The following is a 20,047-nucleotide window of genomic DNA, read 5'->3' as shown; positions in this document are numbered from 1 at the left end:
ATCTCCCCAGCCCCTTTTGCCCATTTCTTACATTGTTTTTCTATATTTATATATTCTGGATATGAGTCCTTTGCCAGAAACCATATTACAGATATTTTTTCCATATCTTGGCTTTTTTTTCCTTTTCTTAACACTAAGATAAGCAAATTTATATAATTTTTATCCAGTACAGTTCATAATTATTTTCCTCTTACAGTTAAGTGCCTTTTATATCCTAGGAAGTCTTTGCCTATACAAAGGTTTCAAAGATATTCTTAGATGTGTTCTTCTAGATGGCGTAGAATTTTAACTTCTACATTTACATCAATGATCCATCCCAAAATAATCTTTGTGTATGCTATGAGAAAAAGGCATATAGATATGCCCACTTAGATACCATTTGTTGATGAGGTTCCTCTCTGCCATCAAATTGCATTGGTGCTTTTGTCAAAAGTAAATTGACAGTATATGAGGGTATGTTTCTATACTTCCTATTCTGTGATTCTGTTTGTATTTATTTATTTAGGTATTGGTGATTAAATCCAGGGTTGCTCTACCACTGAGGTATATCCCTAGCTCTTTATATTTATTAGTTTCAGACAGGATCTTGCTAAGTTGCTGAGGCTAGTCTTGAATTTGTGATCCTCCTGCCTCAACCTCCTTAGTTGCTGGGATTATGAATGTGCGCCACCAGGCCCAATCTGTGATTTTATTTTTTTAAAGAAATTATTTCTAATTTAAAGATAAAAGTGAAACTTAGAAAAATTTGGCAGTAGTATGCTTATAAAAAAATCTTTAGTGAAATATTACAGCAAGCTATTGCTAGACCCTAAATTCAAGCTGGACAATAGTAGCTAGATATAATCTTGGTAGACCAAAACTGGAGTTTGAAGCCAGCATGGGCAACTGAGTAAGATCCTCTCTCAAAAAAACAAGAGGGCTCGTACTTCATGGTAGAGCACTTACTTGCTAAGCATGTGTGAGGCCCTGGGTTTAATCCTCAATAAGTAACACACACACACACACACACACACACACACACACACACAAACGCACACCAAAAAAAAAAAAAAAAAAGCAGGACAATACTATTCTAACTGATGTGTAAAGTGTCATGATAAGAACAATTACATCTACAGCAGATCACTGACATGCATGGATTTAACATTTAAAATTTCAATTATCTGTGGAAATTCTAAACATTCATGATTTAAAGCAACACACATTTGGATTGTACTCTGAGGCTTGTGCATAGACATAACTTACCTAATGAATAAGCCTAGCAGAATCTTCAACATCCATATCTCAGCAAGGTTCATGACTCATTTTCAGGCTTACTTTTCATAGGTGAAATTGCATGTGATTGTGGCATTTTAAAATATGATAAAAAATAAAAAATAAATAAAAATAAAATGACTAATTTAAAAAATATGATACACAATTGTTTGGGGCACATTTATCAAGAGCATAAATGGTCTATTATAATAATAATGTTAAAATACTTGCTATAATAAAAAGACAATAGAATACATTCCATAATTAAAAAAAAAAATTGGGATGGGGCAAAGCTCAGTAGTGGAGTGCTTGACTAGCATATGCAAGAACCTGGGTTTTTTTATTCCCCAGTAATGAATTTAAAAAATGTATTAAAATATTTAAGGGACTAGAACAGACATTTCTCAAAGAAGATGAGCAAATGAACAATAAGCACATTAAAAGATGCTCAACATCATTGGTCACTAGGAATATGCAAACAAAAATCATGAGATATTACTTTATATCCACTAGGATAACTATAATTTTAAAAGACAGTCAATAACAAGTGTCAGTATTAATGTAGAAAAATTGGAACTGTTATATCTTTTTGGTGGGAATGTAAGATAAGTGTAGTTACTTTATAAAACAGTTTCACAGTCTCTCACAAATTAAACACAGAATTACTATACAATTCATCAATTCACTGTAGGTATTTCCCCAAGAGAATTGAAAACATATGCTTACACAAAACTTGTACATGAATGATCACAATAACATTATTTACACTAGTCAAAAAATGGAACCAACCCAAGTGACCACCAATTGATGAACAAGGAAAATGTGGCATACTCATACAATAGAATACTATTCATCCATAAAAAGAAATGGAAAGAAGTCAGACACCAATCCATAAAAAGGATTGGAAAGAAGTCAGACACAAACCAAAAAAAAAAAAAAAAAAAAAAAAAAGTCAGACACAAAAGACCACATATTACTAATCCATTTAGATGATAAGCCCAGAACAGGTTAAGTTCATAAAGACAATTAATGGTAACCAGGGCTGAGAATAGGAGGAATGGAAAGTGCCTACTAGTAGGTATAGGGATTCTTTCTACAGTAATGAAAACATCTAAAATCAGACGATAGTAATGATTTTACAACCTTGTGAATACATTAATAACCACTGAATTATATACTTTAAAAGAGTAAATTTTATAGTATACAAATTATCTCAAAAGAAAAAAAACTAATGATTGCATAATAAAGAATATGAGACACTAAAATGAATGAAACTTGATGCTACGGAATATTGAGAATACATGAAACATTTTCTACTGACAATTTAAAATGGACAATTTCTATAGTGGATGAAAGGTCAGAATCCTTTTCATGTTCAGTGACTCAGGTAAAAAAAAGTTTGTTGAACCAAACCACAGCTAGATAATGAAGAACAAGTCAAAAACCCATGCTGTTCAATTTTTTTTAACAGTACTATAATAGTTACTATACACTGAAATTCATTCAATAGAATTAAAATATACAGGCAATCAATATTAATGAATTACCAAAGAGCAATTTTATAGCCTGAAGAGGTTTATATGAGCTACAGTCCTTCTAATAGTTTCCAGCTTTAACAAATTGCATGGCTCTTGACCTACAGCCTACAGAAATTTGTTATAGCAATGTGGAAAATTGCCAAAAAATATTTCCTGCTAAAATTCTTTGTCATTTTACTGCTAATATTCATATAACCATCTAACAAATTTACATAATTTGTAATAAAAGCATTAAAAATGAATTTATACACATATATGTATATATGTACACATATATGTATGTATGTGTCTATATACATATATATATATATATTTTAAACAATACTGTTTATTTGGGTTAAGTAAGTTATCACTGTCCACAGATGAAGTTTCAGGAAGAAATTCCCTAAAGTCCTTTATCTTTTTTTGCCTTCAGTTGGGAGTCAGGAAGAGACCATAACAAGAAAGAAAGAGGTTTGTACATACTTCATCACTGGTAAAACCCTGACAAAAACAGTCACGAATTCCAGAGCTCTCTCAGTTCATGTAAAATTAATATCATGTAAGTGGGATATTATTCAAATTGGTGGAGTTTAAAATTTCTCTAATAAACCTTAATAATTACTTTTTTTGATAACACTTGATTTAAAGTGTGTGTCTATAAAACAATCTAAGTTTAAAGCACTACAGTACTAAGCTGGATATTTTGATAGAGTTGAACTATCAACTCCTTTAATATTGAGTTGAGGGAGAAATGTATAAACTTTTGCCCATAAACAAAAATGATTTAAAAGTATTAAAAGTATATGTATACACAGAAAACAATTTTATTAAGTTATACTTTACATATGATGAAATTTACCACTGAGTACAATGGTAATGATTTTCAGTAAATTCATACAATTGTGCAACTATCACTACAAAAAGTTCTCTCATGCCAAATTGCAATCAACTCCTACTTCTACCCTTTGCCCAGGAAACCACTGATCTGCTTTTTATGTGTATAATTTTATCTTTTTTAAGAAATATAAAAATAGAATCATGTAATGTTATCTTTTGTCACTGGCTGGTTTTTTTTTTTTTTTTTTTTTTTTTTTTTTGTGGTGCTGGTGATAGAACCCAGGACCTTGTGCATGGGAGGCAAGCACTCTACCAACTGAGCTATATCCCCAGCCCTAACTGGCTCTTTTTACTCAGCATAAAGTAACTGAGGTTTATCCATATTACTATATATGCTGATAACCTGTTCTTTTTTATTGCTAAGTAGTGTTCCATTGTAGGGACACACCACAATTTATTTATTCACTTATCTCAATTATTTCAAGTTTTTGGTTACTGTGACTAATTCTGCTAAGAAAATTTGAATACAAAATCTTTGGACTTATGTTTTCATTGTTCTTGAGTAGATAACTAGGGATGGAATTGATGGGTCACATGGTAAACGTACACTTAACTGCAAAACTGTTTCCCAAAGTAGCGATACCATTTTACATGTCCAGAGCAATTAATGTAGTTTCTTCATAATCCTTGCCAATATTTGATATCAATATTAGTGAGTATAGTCATTCTAATATGCATGAGGTAGTATATTGTGGTTTCAATTTGAGTTTCCCTAATGATGAAGGTTGCTGAGTATCTTTTCATGTGCCTATTAGCTATTTATGTATATTTGGTGAAATGACTGTTCAAATCCTTTACACCCATGTTTTTAGTGTGTAGTCTGTCCTCCAGTTCCATACATGTTCTAGATACAAGTCTTTTAATAGATAAATAATTAGTTAATTATGTTCTCCTAGTCTGTGCTTTATCTTTTCATTTTCTTATGATGTCTTCCTCCCCCACTCCCGCCCCAAACCTGGTACTAAGGATTGATAACGGGTGCTCTAACACTGAGCTACATCCCCAGCCCTTTTATTATTTTTAAATTTTGAGACAGGGTCTTGCTAAGTTGCACAGGCTAGACTTGAACCTGAGATCCACCTGCCTCAGTCTTTCAAGTAGCTGGGATTTCAGGTGTACATCACCATGCTGGCAAGTTTTCAATTGTAAGTCCAATTTACCAAGTTTTCTCTTATGGATCCTGCTTTTGAAAAATTTTTTCCCTAACCCAAGGTCACAAAGATTTTCTTCCAAGTTTCCTTCTGAGAGTTTTATAATTTTACCCTTAGAATTAAGTCTACAATCCATTTTCAGTTCACTTTTGAATGTGAGAGAAGGATCTACATGTTTTGTTTGTTTTGGCACACAGCCAAATTATTCCAGCACCATTTGTTCAAAGTTATTCCTCCACTGAATTGCCTTAGAAATCTTGTTGAACAACTGATTTTATTTTATGTCAGTTAATTTTAGGATTCTGTATTATTTTACACTGATCTATACTTGACTCTTTAAGCCAATATTATACAAATTACTATAGCTTTAAAATGTACTAGAATTGGATAGGGTTAAGTGCTCCAATCTTATTTAGCTTTCTTAAAATTGTGGCTATTCTATGTTCTTTGCATTTTCACATAAATTTTAGGATGAGTTTGTTAATTTCTACAAACAAGCTTACTTGCATTTTGAAAGGAGCTGTATTCAATTTATAGATCAATTTGGGAAGAGCTGTGCTCTAACAATATTGAGTCTTCTAATATATAAATATCATATATACATATATCTATTTATTTAGGTCTTCTTTGATTTCTCGAATTATTTTGTAGTGTTTCTGTGTGTGTATAAACTAAAAAAAAGTATCTCTAAAAGCATTCCAGATTTTTTGTTTTTGTTTTGCTTTTTGTAGTGCTAGGAATTGAACTCAGAGGTGCTTTAGCACTGAGTTACAACCTCAGCCTCCTTTTTTTAAAATTTTCAATTTTTTAAAATTTTGACACAGGGTCTAACTAAGTTGCTGAGGCTGGCTTCAAACTTGAGATACTCCTGCCTTTGCCTCCTAAGGAGCTGGGATTACAGACATGTGCCACCATACCCAGCAGCAATCCAGATTTTTTTTTTTAAGAGCAGATTTAATCTGAATGTTAATAAATATTACCTATTCAACCATTCAATTTTATAATTAGGATAATACCTGGCATTGCTTCCACTCATGTTCCCCCAACAGTAGTTTTGAAAATCAATGTACATCATCATAATTGCTATTGCTGAGAGTACATTTTGCATGAGATGGTCTGAAAAGCATAACCATAGGGAGCAGATAGTTCATATTGCTATTTCCAGTGGAAATTGAATAAAAACTTTTGGACATCTTAATGGTGTATTTAAAGAGTTCTACCCAATAATTGTTGCTTATCTTCTTATGTAAACAACACATTATAAACTCACCTTGGATAATAACAGTAGTAACAAATCACTTCTGTAATGCTTTCTGTGTGTCAGGTACTCTTTTAAGTACTTTAAAACTATGAACTCCTTTAATCTTCATAACAACTGTATTAGGTAGTAAATATTATCTTCATTTTACACAAGAGGAAACTCAAGTCCAAAAAAGTTAAATAACTCATCCAAAGGCATACAGCTTGGAGAGAGTAGAACCAGAATTCAGACCACAGCAGTTTGGTTGCAGAATTCATTCTCTTAACCATTCTGTACCATGAGACAGCAGATGATTTCATTTAAAAGTATTTACAAATTTCTGCTTCCAGTAATGGGAGATTGGGTAATTCAGATCAACTTTCCCAAAAAGAAAAAGCTAAATAAAATATTTTTAAAAATCTAACTAAGGGCTGGGGATGTAGCTCAGTTGGTAGAGTGCCTGCCTGGCAAGCACAAGGCCCTGGGTTCAATCCCCAGTACCACACACACAAAAACAACTAACTGAATACATCAGAGAACAAATAAAGGGTAAATAATTACCAGTCCACAGTTCAAAGACAGAAGTCCAGAGAAATAAGTCACAGTTGGGTTTCTTTTACTGTGGCAGATCTGCCAATTCTATATGAAATGACTAGGGGGCTATTCAGTCTTTCTGACATATAAAGTCAGGGGAAGTCCTAGGAAAGCCCTGGTAAAATTGGGCCCATAAAAGGTTGCATCCTCGGGGCAAGAGTGAACCAGAAATAAAACACAACTTTCATTGACTAGAACCCAGTTTCAAGTCACCTAGGTGGTCCAGAAAATATTAATCACTTGAATTTAAGGTGATTAAGGTGACTCTGGCCATGATTCTTCTAGGCATTAAGAGCAAAGAAAATTCTATCTGGAAGAGAGTATTATCCAAGGTTTTGGCCTATATTTATGACTTTTCAAACAAAGTATCTGACACACAGTCAAAGAAAACTAGGCACAAAACAACAGAAATTTGATGTAACAGAAAAACAGATCATATAAATGGAAATATCATAGTTCCAGATATTGGGACTGTCAGAGAAAAGACTAAGATAACTACCTTAGGGGCTGGGATTGTGGCTCAGTGACAAAATACTTGCTTAGTATGTGTGAGGCATTGGGTTCAATCCTCAGCACCACATAAAAATAAATAAATAAAACAAATCGTGTTTTATTTATTTTATCGTGTTCATCTACAACTAAAAAAAATTTAAATGACAGAAGAAAATAAATAATACAGAAGATATGAAAAATAAGCAGAAATTCAAGAACTGAAAAATGTTTCAAAGGAGTAAAATTATATAGAATATATTTCTAATTACAATGCAATTATGCTAAAAATCATTAATAAAAAGATAGTCTTGTATATTTGGAAATTAAGAAATAAATCTTGGGCTGGGGGTATAGTTCTGTGGTAGAGTATGTGTTTAGCATGTGGTAGGCCCTGGGTTCAGTCCCTAGCATGTAAGCATGCAAACACACAAACACACACACACACACACACAAAAGAAATCACTGAATGGACTATATATAACTCTAAATCAAAGAAATCATAATAGAAATTAGAAAATATTTTGAACTAAATTCTGTAAAAAAAAAAAAAATATTGCTATTGTATACAGTTAAACTTGTGCCTAGAAGTTTTTGAACTTAACTGAATATATTAGAAAGAAGAAAGACTGAAAATTAAGGAGTAAAGTACCTATACAAGAAGATATAGGAAATTTAAAAAATATATGAAATAAGCCCAAACAAGTTAAAAGCAGGCAATAAAGAACAGAAATGAGGGCTGCAGTTGTATCTCAGTGGTAGAGCGCTTGCCTAGCATGCATAACACATTAGGTTCAATTCTAAGCACCACATTAAAAAAAAAAAAAAAAAAAAAAAAAAAAAAAAAAAGGTCCATTGACAACTAAAAAAACTTTTTTAAAAAGAACAGAAATGAATATACCAGAAAACAGATAATAGAAGAATTTTAAAAGCCAAAGTAAGTCAGAGCTTGGTTCTTTGCAAACATCAACAAAATAGACCTCTGAGGTATCTGAGCAAGAGGAAAAAAAGTAGCTATGTTACACATTAAAAAATGAATATTCTACTAGGTGCAGAGGCATATGTCTGTAATTCCAGCTACTCAGGAGGCTGAGGTGGAAAGGCCCAAGTCTGAGGTCAATCTGGGCAACTCTGAGACTGTCTCAGAAACAAAATTTGTTTAAACAGTGAGGATGCTGGAGATGCAGCTCAGTGAGAGAGTGCTTGCCAATGTATGAAACCATGTTCAATCCTTAATACTTAAAAAAATTAAAAAGTGGGGCTGGGGATGTAGCTAAGTGGCAGAGTGCTTGCCTACTACATGCAACACCCTGGGTTCAAGTCAGCGTTCAAGCCCCAGCACCACAAAAATAACTAACTAAATAAAAAGTTTTAAAGGGATGTTAAAAAAGGATGCAATGTAAGAAACGGATTTTATGACTTTATGCCAGTGAATTTGAGAAGTCTAATGAAATAATTCTTAAAAATATACAACTTACCAACAAAACCCACCATTATATACAATTATAATGCATCAATTTAAAAAAAGTGTTTGTTTATACCTTCAAAAAAAGAAATATACCACTTACAAAAAAGCCAACACAAGAATAAAATATTTCCATAGTTATGAGATAATTATTAAAAATTTTATTTATAATTAAATTATTAAACTAATGAAATAAAATTCATAACTCAAAGGTTTTCACAAAGAAAATTCCAAAATCATGTCTTTATCAACAATTTTACTAATCATTTATGGCAGAAATAATCCTAATTATATATAAATTATTCCAGAGAATAAAAAGAGAGAGAGTGGTGAATTTCTTATTAACTCATTTATAAGATCAGCAATAAGGGAAAAGTATAGACCAAAAATATGAAGAAAAAGAGTACCTAAATATAATCAAAGTCAGAACAGTGGTGTGGTTACCTTTAGATAAAAAAGTAGAGGCTGTAGTTGGGAAAGGGCAATTAGGTGGGCTTCTGGGAGTTGACAATGTTATGTTTTCTAATCTCAGTGGCAGTTTCCAAGCATTCACTTTATAATAAATCATTAAAATGCACATTTCTGTCTATATGCTTTGCTGCAGGTACATTTTAATTATAGTAAGAATTTTATTTAGGGCTGGGGTGGTGGCTCAGCGGTAGAGTACTTGCCTGGCACACATGGGGCATTGGGTTCATCCTTAGCACCACAGAAAATAAATAAATAAAGGTATTGTGTCAATCTACAACTAAAAAAAATTTTTTTTAATTTAATTTAAATTTATGGAACCAATACTACTTAATAAAAGAATGGTATAAATAAACATTTGTTGATTTTCATTAATAAACTTTTTTTCAGTGCTGGGGATCACACATGCTATGCAAGCACCCTACCACCGAGCCACAACCTCAGCCCTAGATTTCAGTAATTTTCTTAACTATATATCTTTATTTACTCTAAGAGGCCTGCAACTTCCTCTTCTTGGATACGATTTTAGAACTTAATCTCTTTATGGTCCACCAACTTCCAAGTTCCATTAACACATACTACACTAGCTATAATATTTTGTAGAAAGGGCATCAATTCTTGAATATTCTATGGGGATACTGCTTATAAACTCAAATTTTTTTTTTTTTTTTTGCGGTGCTGGGGATCAAATCCAGGGTCCTGTACTTGCAAGGCAAGCACTTTACCAACTGAGCTATCTCCCCAGCTCTATAAACTCAAATTTTAATCTTGGTTTTTGGGGTAATAACACACTAAGATTAACCAGTAATTTCTTATGACTGCAAGGTGTACATTATAAAGACATACAAAGCAGGTAGTTTCATCTGCAATTAAATAAACATCAACTCAGCAGTTTTCCTGGGAACCTCCATATCTGTTTCCTGTCACTGATTATTTTAATCTATTTGTCCTGTTTTTGTCTACTCAGTCCTAGCTTAAGATGCAGGCATTTGTCTAGAAAAAGCCTTTACAGTAACAGAGAATTTAATTTAGTGCTCTGAAATATAAATGGTCTTTTATTGAGACTAAGCTGTTGATTATTCCTTCTCTAAAACTATAATAAAAGGACAGCTAACTAGGGTTGGAAGTGTTGCTTAGCAGCAGAGTGCTTGCCCAGCATGGGCAGAAGGCCCTGTGTTAAACATCCGCACCACTGAAAAAAGAACTAAGTGAACATAGTTCAAATTTTGTTTTTGTTTTGACAGCAATTACGAAGCTTATAGTGAACCCTACTCACCTTTCTAAATGCTTTTTAACATCTCCTTTAAGATGAACAGTAAGCATCAAAACATTGGAGAATAAAACAACTATGACTCAACTGGCAACCCAAACTTTGGTTTATATACTGTCATCAATTAAATAAACTTAAATAAAGGTAAGATTTTCATTATAAGATTTCTCACTTTCGGAACATGAGGATTAAATTCCACAGCTCTATGAATTGCTTCCACAGCATTAATTTCTGCTGTGCTTAATCCTCTTCTGGAGGCCGTTTCTGGAGAGAATCTGTAAGAAAAACCACAAAATTAAGAAATGAATACCAAAAAGATAAAAACATTATGGAGTTGGAATGGAGTTAGATCATAATATACTTCTCTAAATCAAATGTTTCTGGAAATGGCCAAATTCAAAACCAGATAACTACTAAAAATGAAAGTAAAGCCTCTGGTTCAACATACAAAAATAAGAAAGCATAAGAAATGAAAATTTTCAAACGGAGGTACAGAAAGCATTTGGAAGTAGTCCACTGAAGGCACACTTTGGGAAAGTTAAGAAATGTTACACAGGGACATCCAGAGAATCTCATGCGATATAAGTACATTTTTATCAATTTTTTTTAATCTGAGAAGGAACAAACTATAAATACTTCATTCTAATTCATATAAGGCATAGTAATATCAAGTGAAAGACAATGACCATCATTTGATTAGTCTGATCTTTTTCTGAGACACTGTACCCAACCAGTTTCTGAATATCTTATCTGCAGAATAAAGAGAATTCATTAAGAACAGTCAAAAACACAAGGAAGGGGATCCAAGATGGCGGACTGGAGGGAGGCTGAGTTCCTTGTCGCTCTGTAACTCCGGTTTCAAGCAGAGGATATCTGTTTCTTGGTAAGGCAGTTTTTGCTGCTTATTGATCCCCTGTTGTTTACCCCATTTGTCTGCTGTGATCACCTGCAGTCTGCCAGCCTATCGACACGTTTTTTGAGTGCAGATTGCTCACTGTCAGGCACCTATCATCCACCATTTGCCTGCCTCTTGCCTGCCCATCGCCTGCCTTACACCTATCCATCACCCAATGCACGAGATTCACCTCCCGATCGTACAACAACAGTCAGCAAACTGATCAGCAACCACCAATGGAGCACCAGCTGCCTGCTGTTGCCTGGAAGTTCACTGTTACAGTACCTGCAGGTTTGATTACACGTGGCTGCCGCCATTTTGAGACAACAGCCAGGCCCTGTAGGACCCCTGGCCTGACTGACTGAGCCCCATCTCCAGGATCCCTCAGCCCGACCGATCACTCCCTGCCTCTGGGGCCCTCACATCAACTGACTGCTCCCTGCCACCAGGACCCCCAGATCAACTGACTGTGCCCTATCACCTGGACCCTAGACAGACTGATTGCAACCGGCCTCCAGGATCCCACAACCACACCAAACATACCCAACCTCCAGGACCCCTGCCTGACCAACTGCATCCCGCCTCCAGGACCTCCTGCTGACCATAGCCACACCCTGAACTGCAGCTCCCCATTTGCCAACACATTTCGAAGCCAGAGCGGCCATCTTGGATAATCCTGGAAACCATAGCTCTGATCTTTAGGTGGGGCAAAACCCATCCTGAGACGCCTGCTGGAGACCTGAAGCTCATTGTCAGGTACCTCTCACGCATCAAGCTGATGAACTATAGGAGGTTTACTATATGACTGTTATACTGTAGATTTTCTTTTTTCTCCTTATTGAAAAAATTTAAGTTTTTATTTCTTTACTTTTCTTGCTCTCTTTTCCTTTTGTTTAGCTGTTCCCTCAGAATCTTTTTCTCCCTTTTTTGCATGCTAACATCCAATTTCTTTTGATTACACTCTCACTCTTTCTATTATCTAGAACTTCTGTATATTCTATTCTTATCCCATTAACAGTCACATTCTACATCCCTCTGCATCCTCTTTGTCCTCCATTTGAAACTGCAGACCTTATTGCAAATCTGTTTGTTTTACTGAAGATAATATTTGAACTCATTCTGTTTATTATGACAATTTTGTTATTGTCCTCATAGGGACTATTTGGTCTAGGATTGCATAGTGTCTGAATTGGGCACTGATAATATAGATCTCCCCTTAAAGAAAGGGTTTTGGAAACCTATAGGGCCACTAGAAGCCTATAGGGGGAAATCTGCAATACCCCAGATATGCACTACTAGAGGGGAAGATACATGAACAACATGAAAAAACAAGGGAAGAAAATGATCCAAACAAATCTAGATTCTATATTAATAGAATCCAATGACAGTATGTTAGAAGAAATGTCAGAAAAGGACTTCAGATTATACATGATTAAGATGATTTGCAAAGCAAAGGATGAGATAAGAGAGCAAATGCAGGCAATGAATGATAATACCAATAAACTGAAAGAACACCTGCAGGAAGCAAAAGATCATTTCAACAAAGAGATAGAGATTCTCAAAAAAAAAAAAACCAAAAAAACAAAAAAACAAACAAAAAAAAAACCAAATGGAAATCCTTGAAATGAAGGAAACAATAAACCAAATAAAAAACTCAATGGAAAGCATCACAAAAAGACTAGACCACTTGGAAGACAGAACCTCAGACAATGAAGACAAAATATTTAATCTTGAAAATAGTTGCCTAAACAGAGAAGATGGTAAGAAATCATGACATAGACTGGCAGGCTAAATTAAAAAGAAAAGACCCAACAATATGCTGCCTGCAAGAGACTCATCTCATAGAAAGATATATCCACAGACTAAAGGTGAAAGGATGGGAAAAAACCTACCATGCACATGGACTCAGTAAAAAAGCGGGGGTTTCCATCCTTATATCAGATAAAGTGGACTTCAAGCCAAAGTTAGTCAGAAGGGATAAAGAAGGACATTTCATACTGCTTAAGGGAACCATAAATCAGGAAGACATAACGATAGTAAATATTTATGCCCCAAACAATGGTGCATCCCTGTACATCAAACAAATCCTTCTCAATTTCAGGAATCACAAGACCACAACACAATAATTCTGGGTGACTTTAACGCACTGCTGTCACCACTAGATAGATCTTCCAAACAAAACCCAACCAAAGAAACCATAGAACTCAATAACACAATCAATAACCTAGACTTAATAGACATATATAGAATATTCCATCCATCAACAAGCGGATTCACTTTCTTCTCGCAGCACATGGAATCTTCTCGAAAATAGACCATATATTATGCCACAAAGCAGCCCTTAGGAAATGCAAAAAAATAGAGATACTGCCTTGTGTTCTATCAGATCATAAAGGACCGACAGTAGAAATCAATGACAAAATAAAAAACAGAAATTACTACAACACATGGAGACTAAATAATATGCTATTGAATGAAACATGGATAACAAAAAGCATCAGGGAGGAGATAAAAAAATTCTTAAGAGGTCAATGAGAATGATGATACAACATATCAAAATCTCTGGGACACTATGAAAGCAGTACTGAGAGGAAAATTCATTGCATGGAGCGCATTCCAGAAAAGAATGAAATGTCAACAACTAAATGACCTAACATTACAGCTCAATGCCCGAGAAAAAGAAGAACAGAATAACAGCAAAAGTAGTAGAAGACAGGAAATAATTAAAATCAGAGCTAAAATCAATGAAATTGAAACAAAAGAAACAATTCAAAAAATTGACAAAACTAAAAGTTGGTTCTTTGAGAAAATAAACAAAATAGACAAACCCTTAGCCACACTAACAAAGAGGAGAAGACTCAAATTACTAAAATTTGTGATGAAAAGGGAATTATCACGACAGACACCACTGAGATACAGAACATAATGAGAAGCTACTTTGAAAATCTGTATTCCAACAAAATAGAAACTACCGAAGACATTGACAAATTTCTAGAGACATATGCTCCTCCAAACCAGGAGGATACACAATTTAAAACAGATCAATATCAAGCAATGAAACAGAATAAGCCATTAAAAATCTACCATCCAAGAAAAGCCCAGGACCAGACGAATTCTCAGCCGAGTTCTACAAGACCTTCAAAGAAGAACTCATTCCAATACTTCTCAAAGTATTCCAGGAAATAGAAAAGGAGGGTACCCTACCAAACTCATTCTATGAAGCTAATATCACCCTCATACCCAAACCAGGAAAAGACACATCAAGGAAAGAAAATTTTAGACCAATATCCTTGATGAATATAGATGCAAAGATCCTTAACAAAATATTGGCAAACCGTATCCAAAAACATATTAAGAAAATTGTGCACCACGATCAAGTGAGGTTCATCCCTGGAATGCAAGGATGGTTCAACATCCGTAAATCAATAAACATAAACCATCATGTCAATAGACTTAAGGATAAGAATCATATGGTTATTTCAATTGACGCAGAAAAAGTGTTCGACAAAATACAATACTCCTTCATGCTCAAAACACTAGAAAAAATAGGGATAGTAGGGACATACCTGAACATTGTAAAGGCTATTTATGCTAAGCCCATGGCCAACATCATTCTTAATGGAGAAAAACTGAAACCATTCCCTTTTAAAACAGGAACAAGACAGGGATGTCCTCTTTCACCACTTCTATTCAATATTGTCCTCGAAACTCTAGCTAGAGCAATTAGACAGACCAAAGAAATTAAAGGGATATAAATAGGAAAAGAGGAACTTAAGCTGTCACTATTTGTTGATGACATGATTCTATATTTAGAGGATTCAAAAACCACCTCCAGAAAACTTCTAGACCTCATCAATGAATTCAGCAAAATAGCAGGCTATAAAATCAACACGCATAAATCTAAAGCATTTTTATACGCAAGCGACAAAACAGTTGAAAGGGAAATGAGGAAAATAACTCCATTTGCAATAGCCTCAAAAAAAAAAAAAATAAAATACTTGGGAATCAATCTAACCAAAGAGGTAAAAGATCTCAATGAAAACTACAAAACATTGAAGAAAGAAATTGAGGAAGACCTTAGAAGATGGAAAGATCTCCCATGTTCTTGGATAGGCAGAATTAATATTGTCAAAATGGCCATACTACCAAAAGTGCTATATAGATTGAACGCAATTCCAATTAAAATCCCAATGACGTACCTTACAGAAATAGAGCAAGCAATCATGAAATTCATCTGGAAGAATAAGAAACCCAGAATAGCTAAAGCAATCCTTAGCAGGAAGAATGAAAGAGGGGGTATCACAATACCAGAACTTCAACTATACTACAAAGCAATAGTAACAAAAACGGCATGGTATTGGCACCAAAATAGACAGGTAGATCGATGGTACAGAATAGAGGACACGGACACAAACCCAAATACATACAATTTTCTAATACTAGACAAAGGTGTTAAAAATATGCAATGGAGAAAAGATAGCCTCTTCAACAAATGATGCTGGGAAAACTGGAAATCTATATGCAACAGAATGAAACTAAACCCCTATCTCTCACCATGCACAAAAATCAACTCACAAGGATCAAGGACCTCAAAATCAGACCAGAGACCCTGCATCTTATAGAAGAAAAAGTAGGTCCAAATCTTCAACTTGTTGGCTTAGGATCAGATTTCGTTAACAGGACTCCCATAGCACAAGAAATAAAAGCAAGAATCAATAACTGGGATAGATTCAAACTAAAAAGCTTTCTCTCAGCAAGGGAAACTATCAGCAATGCGAAGAGAGAGCCTACAGAGTGGGAGAAAATCTTTGCCACTCATACTTCAGATAGAGCACTAATCTCCAGAATCTATAAAGAACTCAAAAAACTCTACACCAAGAATACAAATAACCCAATCAACAAATGGGCTAAGGAAATGAACAGACACTTCACAGAAGATGTACAAGCAATCAACAAACATATGAAAAAATGTTCAACATCTCTAGTAATAAGAGAAATGCAAATCAAAACCACCCTAAGATTCCATCTCACCCCAATTAGAATGGCGATTATCAAGAATACAAGCAACAACAGGTGTTGGCGAGGATGTGGGGAGAAAGGTACACTCATATATTGCTGGTGGGGCTGCAAATTAGTGCAGCCACTCTGAAAAGCAGTGTGGAGATTCCTTAGAAAACTTGGAATGGACACACCATTTGACCCAGCTACCCAACTCCTCGGCCTATACCCAAAGGACTTAAAGTCAGCATACTACAGAGATACAGCCACATCAATGTTCATAGTTGCTCAATTCACAATAGCCAGACTGTGGAACCAACCTAGATGTCCTTCAATTGATGAATGGATAAAGAAACTGTGGTATATATATATATATATACAATGGAGTATTACTCAGCTATAAAGAATAATAAAATTATGGCATTTGCAGGCAAATGGATGAAATTGGAGAATATCATGCTAAGTGAGATAAGCCAATCAATCTCAAAAATCCAAAAGATGAATGATCTCGGTGATAAGCAGATGATGACACATAATGGGGGGTGGGAGGTGGGAGGTGGGCAAGAATGGAGGAAGGAGGGACTGTATAGATGGAAAAGAGGGGTGGGAGAGGTGGGGGGGAAAGAAAAAATAACAGAATGAATCAAACCTCATTACCCTAAGTGAATGTAAGATTATGCAAATGGTATGCTGTTACTCCATGTACAAACAGAAACAACATGTATCCCATTTGTTTACAATAAAAATAAATTAAAAAAAAAATACAAGGAAAACAGAATAACACAATCATAATATAAGAACAGACAACCTGAAACCTATTTCCCTACCACACTTCCTACTTATTAAAGCTATTACTTACCTACTGTGTGTACTTTTTTCTAGATATTGGTTTAGGCATTACATTATTACATAATCCTCATACAACCACCCTACAGTACTATTCTCATTTTACAGACAAGGAAAAGACTCAAAATAATTAACCAGCCAAAAGTCCTAGAGCTAGTATATTATAGAGTTTAAATTTACGTCCCAGTTTATTTAGCTCTAAAAATCTCTCTCCACTACCCAAAGTGAGAAGTCTCAAAGCCACAGAGGATCAAAGGTTATTCAGAAGAAAGCAGAGAGGAAAAAGCATAGTTTTAGAGGTAAAATGTAATATTGAAATTAGCAGTCTTCCCAAGTAATTGTAGTTTTCTGCCTGTAAGGTATGCACAAGGCCCCAGGTTCAAACCCCAGTACTGCAAAAAATAAAAAAATAAATAAATATCAAAAAAGAAACCAAATAATTAGTTTTTATAACAACTTACTTATCTGAAACAGTCCTTGTTTTCAACAGTGCTGCTGTATAACAGATTGCTGCTGACTTTGGAAGGCTTATATCTGAAATAATAAATTGTTAATTCAGATAAAAATTTTTAAAAATCTCTTAACATAATATTTTCATAATAATAATTCATAGTACAAAGTTGACAGATGTAATATAGTAGCAGAAGCACCTGAACATGTAGTTGGAAGACCTGAGTTTTGAATTCTGATTCTTCTATTTATTAGTTATGTATCCTTGAACTAGTGGCAATTTCTTTGATCTCAGTTTTCTCAAGATAGAGAATGGTACTTTCTGATAGAGATGAAATTATGTCTATTAAAGCCCTCCACACAATGATGACAAGTGCTTAACAAATATTTATAATAACCTTTTTACAGTAGGACTATTCAGGGAGAAAGTCACAGTATAATTAGTACTACGCAAAAACTCCATCAATTCATAGAGTAAAAAACTAAACAAGAAAAAAATTAAAATATTTAATACTAGTTAAGTCCAGGTTGATTCAACCAACGATGATTTTTTTCTTTTCCTAAATGAAAAAGAAATTAATTTGGACCTATAAATAAACAGTATAAATCCTTTTTTAAAGGAATGTCTAAAATATTGTTATTAAAAGAGTAAGACTTAGAACTTGTTGATTATTTCAGTTCTAGAGTTATACTAGCAAATGGAAAATTAAGGAAGAATATTTCACTTCAACTACTTAAGGATTCTAGAATGGAAAAAACTGGGAATCACGAAAACTGAAAACACAGAAGCAAATCAATAGACTTTATCATTTTATTTTTAATGAATCATATCCTATTTGATTTTTTAATATTTAGTTCCTACACTTGTTCAGCACACATGTAAGTAGGTCAAGCATTCAGTAAGTTACATATGGAAGGAATTTCCAAAAAATTTCTCTATGAGCCTATGCTATCCTGAAGCACTGCTTAAGATTCCAGATGTTTAAAAGAAATAAATTTTTCTTTCAAATACATTTCAAATTTTCCAAGTCATGGGGATTTGTAAGCTAATGGGTAAGAACCTACAACAGGACAAGTGTGAATAAGTGCATGCATAAGTGACTTATATGTGTTTCATTATAATGAAAGATATGACCAGAAACATTATGCTTGTCAGGAAATTTTTGGCTTGTGGTTAAAAGCTGAATGTCTCACTCTGAGTGAAAAAGTTTATGTGTCTTTAAATTCTCTCAACTCCACTTGTGGTAAAGTGTCATTGTTTACAGTACAATAAAAAAATAGCCAACATACACTGAATTATTGTCATGGGAAGACTAATGAACAAAAGAAGTAGAATACATGGATTTAAGTTCACAAATGTCACTTACTGGCTGGAAAATACCCAATATTTAACCTTCTTAAATTTTAGTTTCCCAATTTAGTAGCTGGAAAGAATAAAAATACTTGTCCTATTACCTTACAAGATTAGTATAAGGATCAGATGAGATTATAAATTAAGCTTTTGTAACTAAAAAGCATTGTAAAGTGTTATCCAGCTTTTTTTTTTTTTTTTGAGGTATTTTTGATTAAACCCAGGGGCCTTTTACCACTGAGCTACATCCCCATTCCCTTTTATTTTACTTTTTATTATTCTGAGACAGAGTCTTGCTAATTTGCTCAGATAGGTCTCAAACCTATGATCCTTCTGCCTCAGCCTCCCAAGTAGCTAGGATTACAGACGTGCAACCCCATACCTGGTTTCTGAATTAAGTCTTTATAAATACTGTTAAGCAACTTCTGTTAGCTTTTGTTGATATTCAAATGAGTATACAAATGAGGTACCCGACTATGTGCATAATAGCATTTACACTTATCCAATTATCTCATGCAAGACATGCTGTCTTAAATGTAACCACTGTTCATTTGTTTATACATTCTACTAAACTGTAAATCCTATGATGGTGAAATCCATTTATTCTTTTTTTTTTTTTTTGAAATCCATTTATTCTTGTTCACATTTTATTCCAAAGTGCTTCATTCCTATTAGATACCCAATAAACAAAGGAATAAATCTTTTTTTTTTTTTAAGTACAACTTTTATTTCAACATTATGCACCTATGAACAGAAAGGACAACTTCTCTGGGATTACAGGTAGCAAATGTATAATTTTTTATTAATTAGTGTTATATGGTTAGAAGAATTTGGGCTTTGCCTTGCTTTCATTGTACTCTGCTACCTGATTACAAGATTACAGAGGAGGAAAAACATGGCCTTCACTTCCACTTATTGAAGATCACTGGGGTTTACTAAATGCCTGAATATTTGCTGAAAGGTCATATCAGCTTAGGTTAATTTCCAACTCATTTAAAAAATATACAAGTAATTAAGAAAATTTTAAGACAAACCCCCCAACAATACTACTAGAATTATAATACATAATTCACTGAAGTTTGGAGATTTCATTCTTTTTGTGGGTATATTTGAAATTTGTATATATTATTTTATATCCTGATTTTAAAATATTGACCAG

The 20,047-nt window shown here is 34.0% G+C and overlaps 1 protein-coding gene across 11 annotated transcripts in view; it reads right to left on the bottom strand.

Moving 5' to 3' along the window:
• St7l (suppression of tumorigenicity 7 like) overlaps positions 1 to 20,047 on the bottom strand; it is a 214,677-nt gene that overhangs the window by 142,467 nt on the left and 52,163 nt on the right. For all 11 annotated transcript variants that reach the window (XR_007109290.1, XM_047557026.1, XM_047557024.1 and 8 more), the window contains 2 exons: positions 17,549 to 17,621; positions 10,521 to 10,623 (listed from right to left, as the gene is read on the bottom strand). Coding sequence is in view for 10 of the 11 variants with exons in the window: in XM_047557026.1 (XP_047412982.1) it covers positions 10,521 to 10,623; positions 17,549 to 17,621 (176 nt within the window). In the remaining variant the exon portion in view is untranslated. The remainder of the gene's footprint in view (positions 1 to 10,520; positions 10,624 to 17,548; positions 17,622 to 20,047) is intronic.

The sequence above is a fragment of the Sciurus carolinensis genome, chromosome 1 (assembly GCF_902686445.1).
Source record: "Sciurus carolinensis chromosome 1, mSciCar1.2, whole genome shotgun sequence".
In the NCBI taxonomy this organism is placed as follows: Eukaryota; Metazoa; Chordata; class Mammalia; order Rodentia; family Sciuridae; genus Sciurus; species Sciurus carolinensis.
Note: the sequence above shows the minus strand (reverse complement) of the source record. Positions and strands in the feature narration are given on the sequence as shown.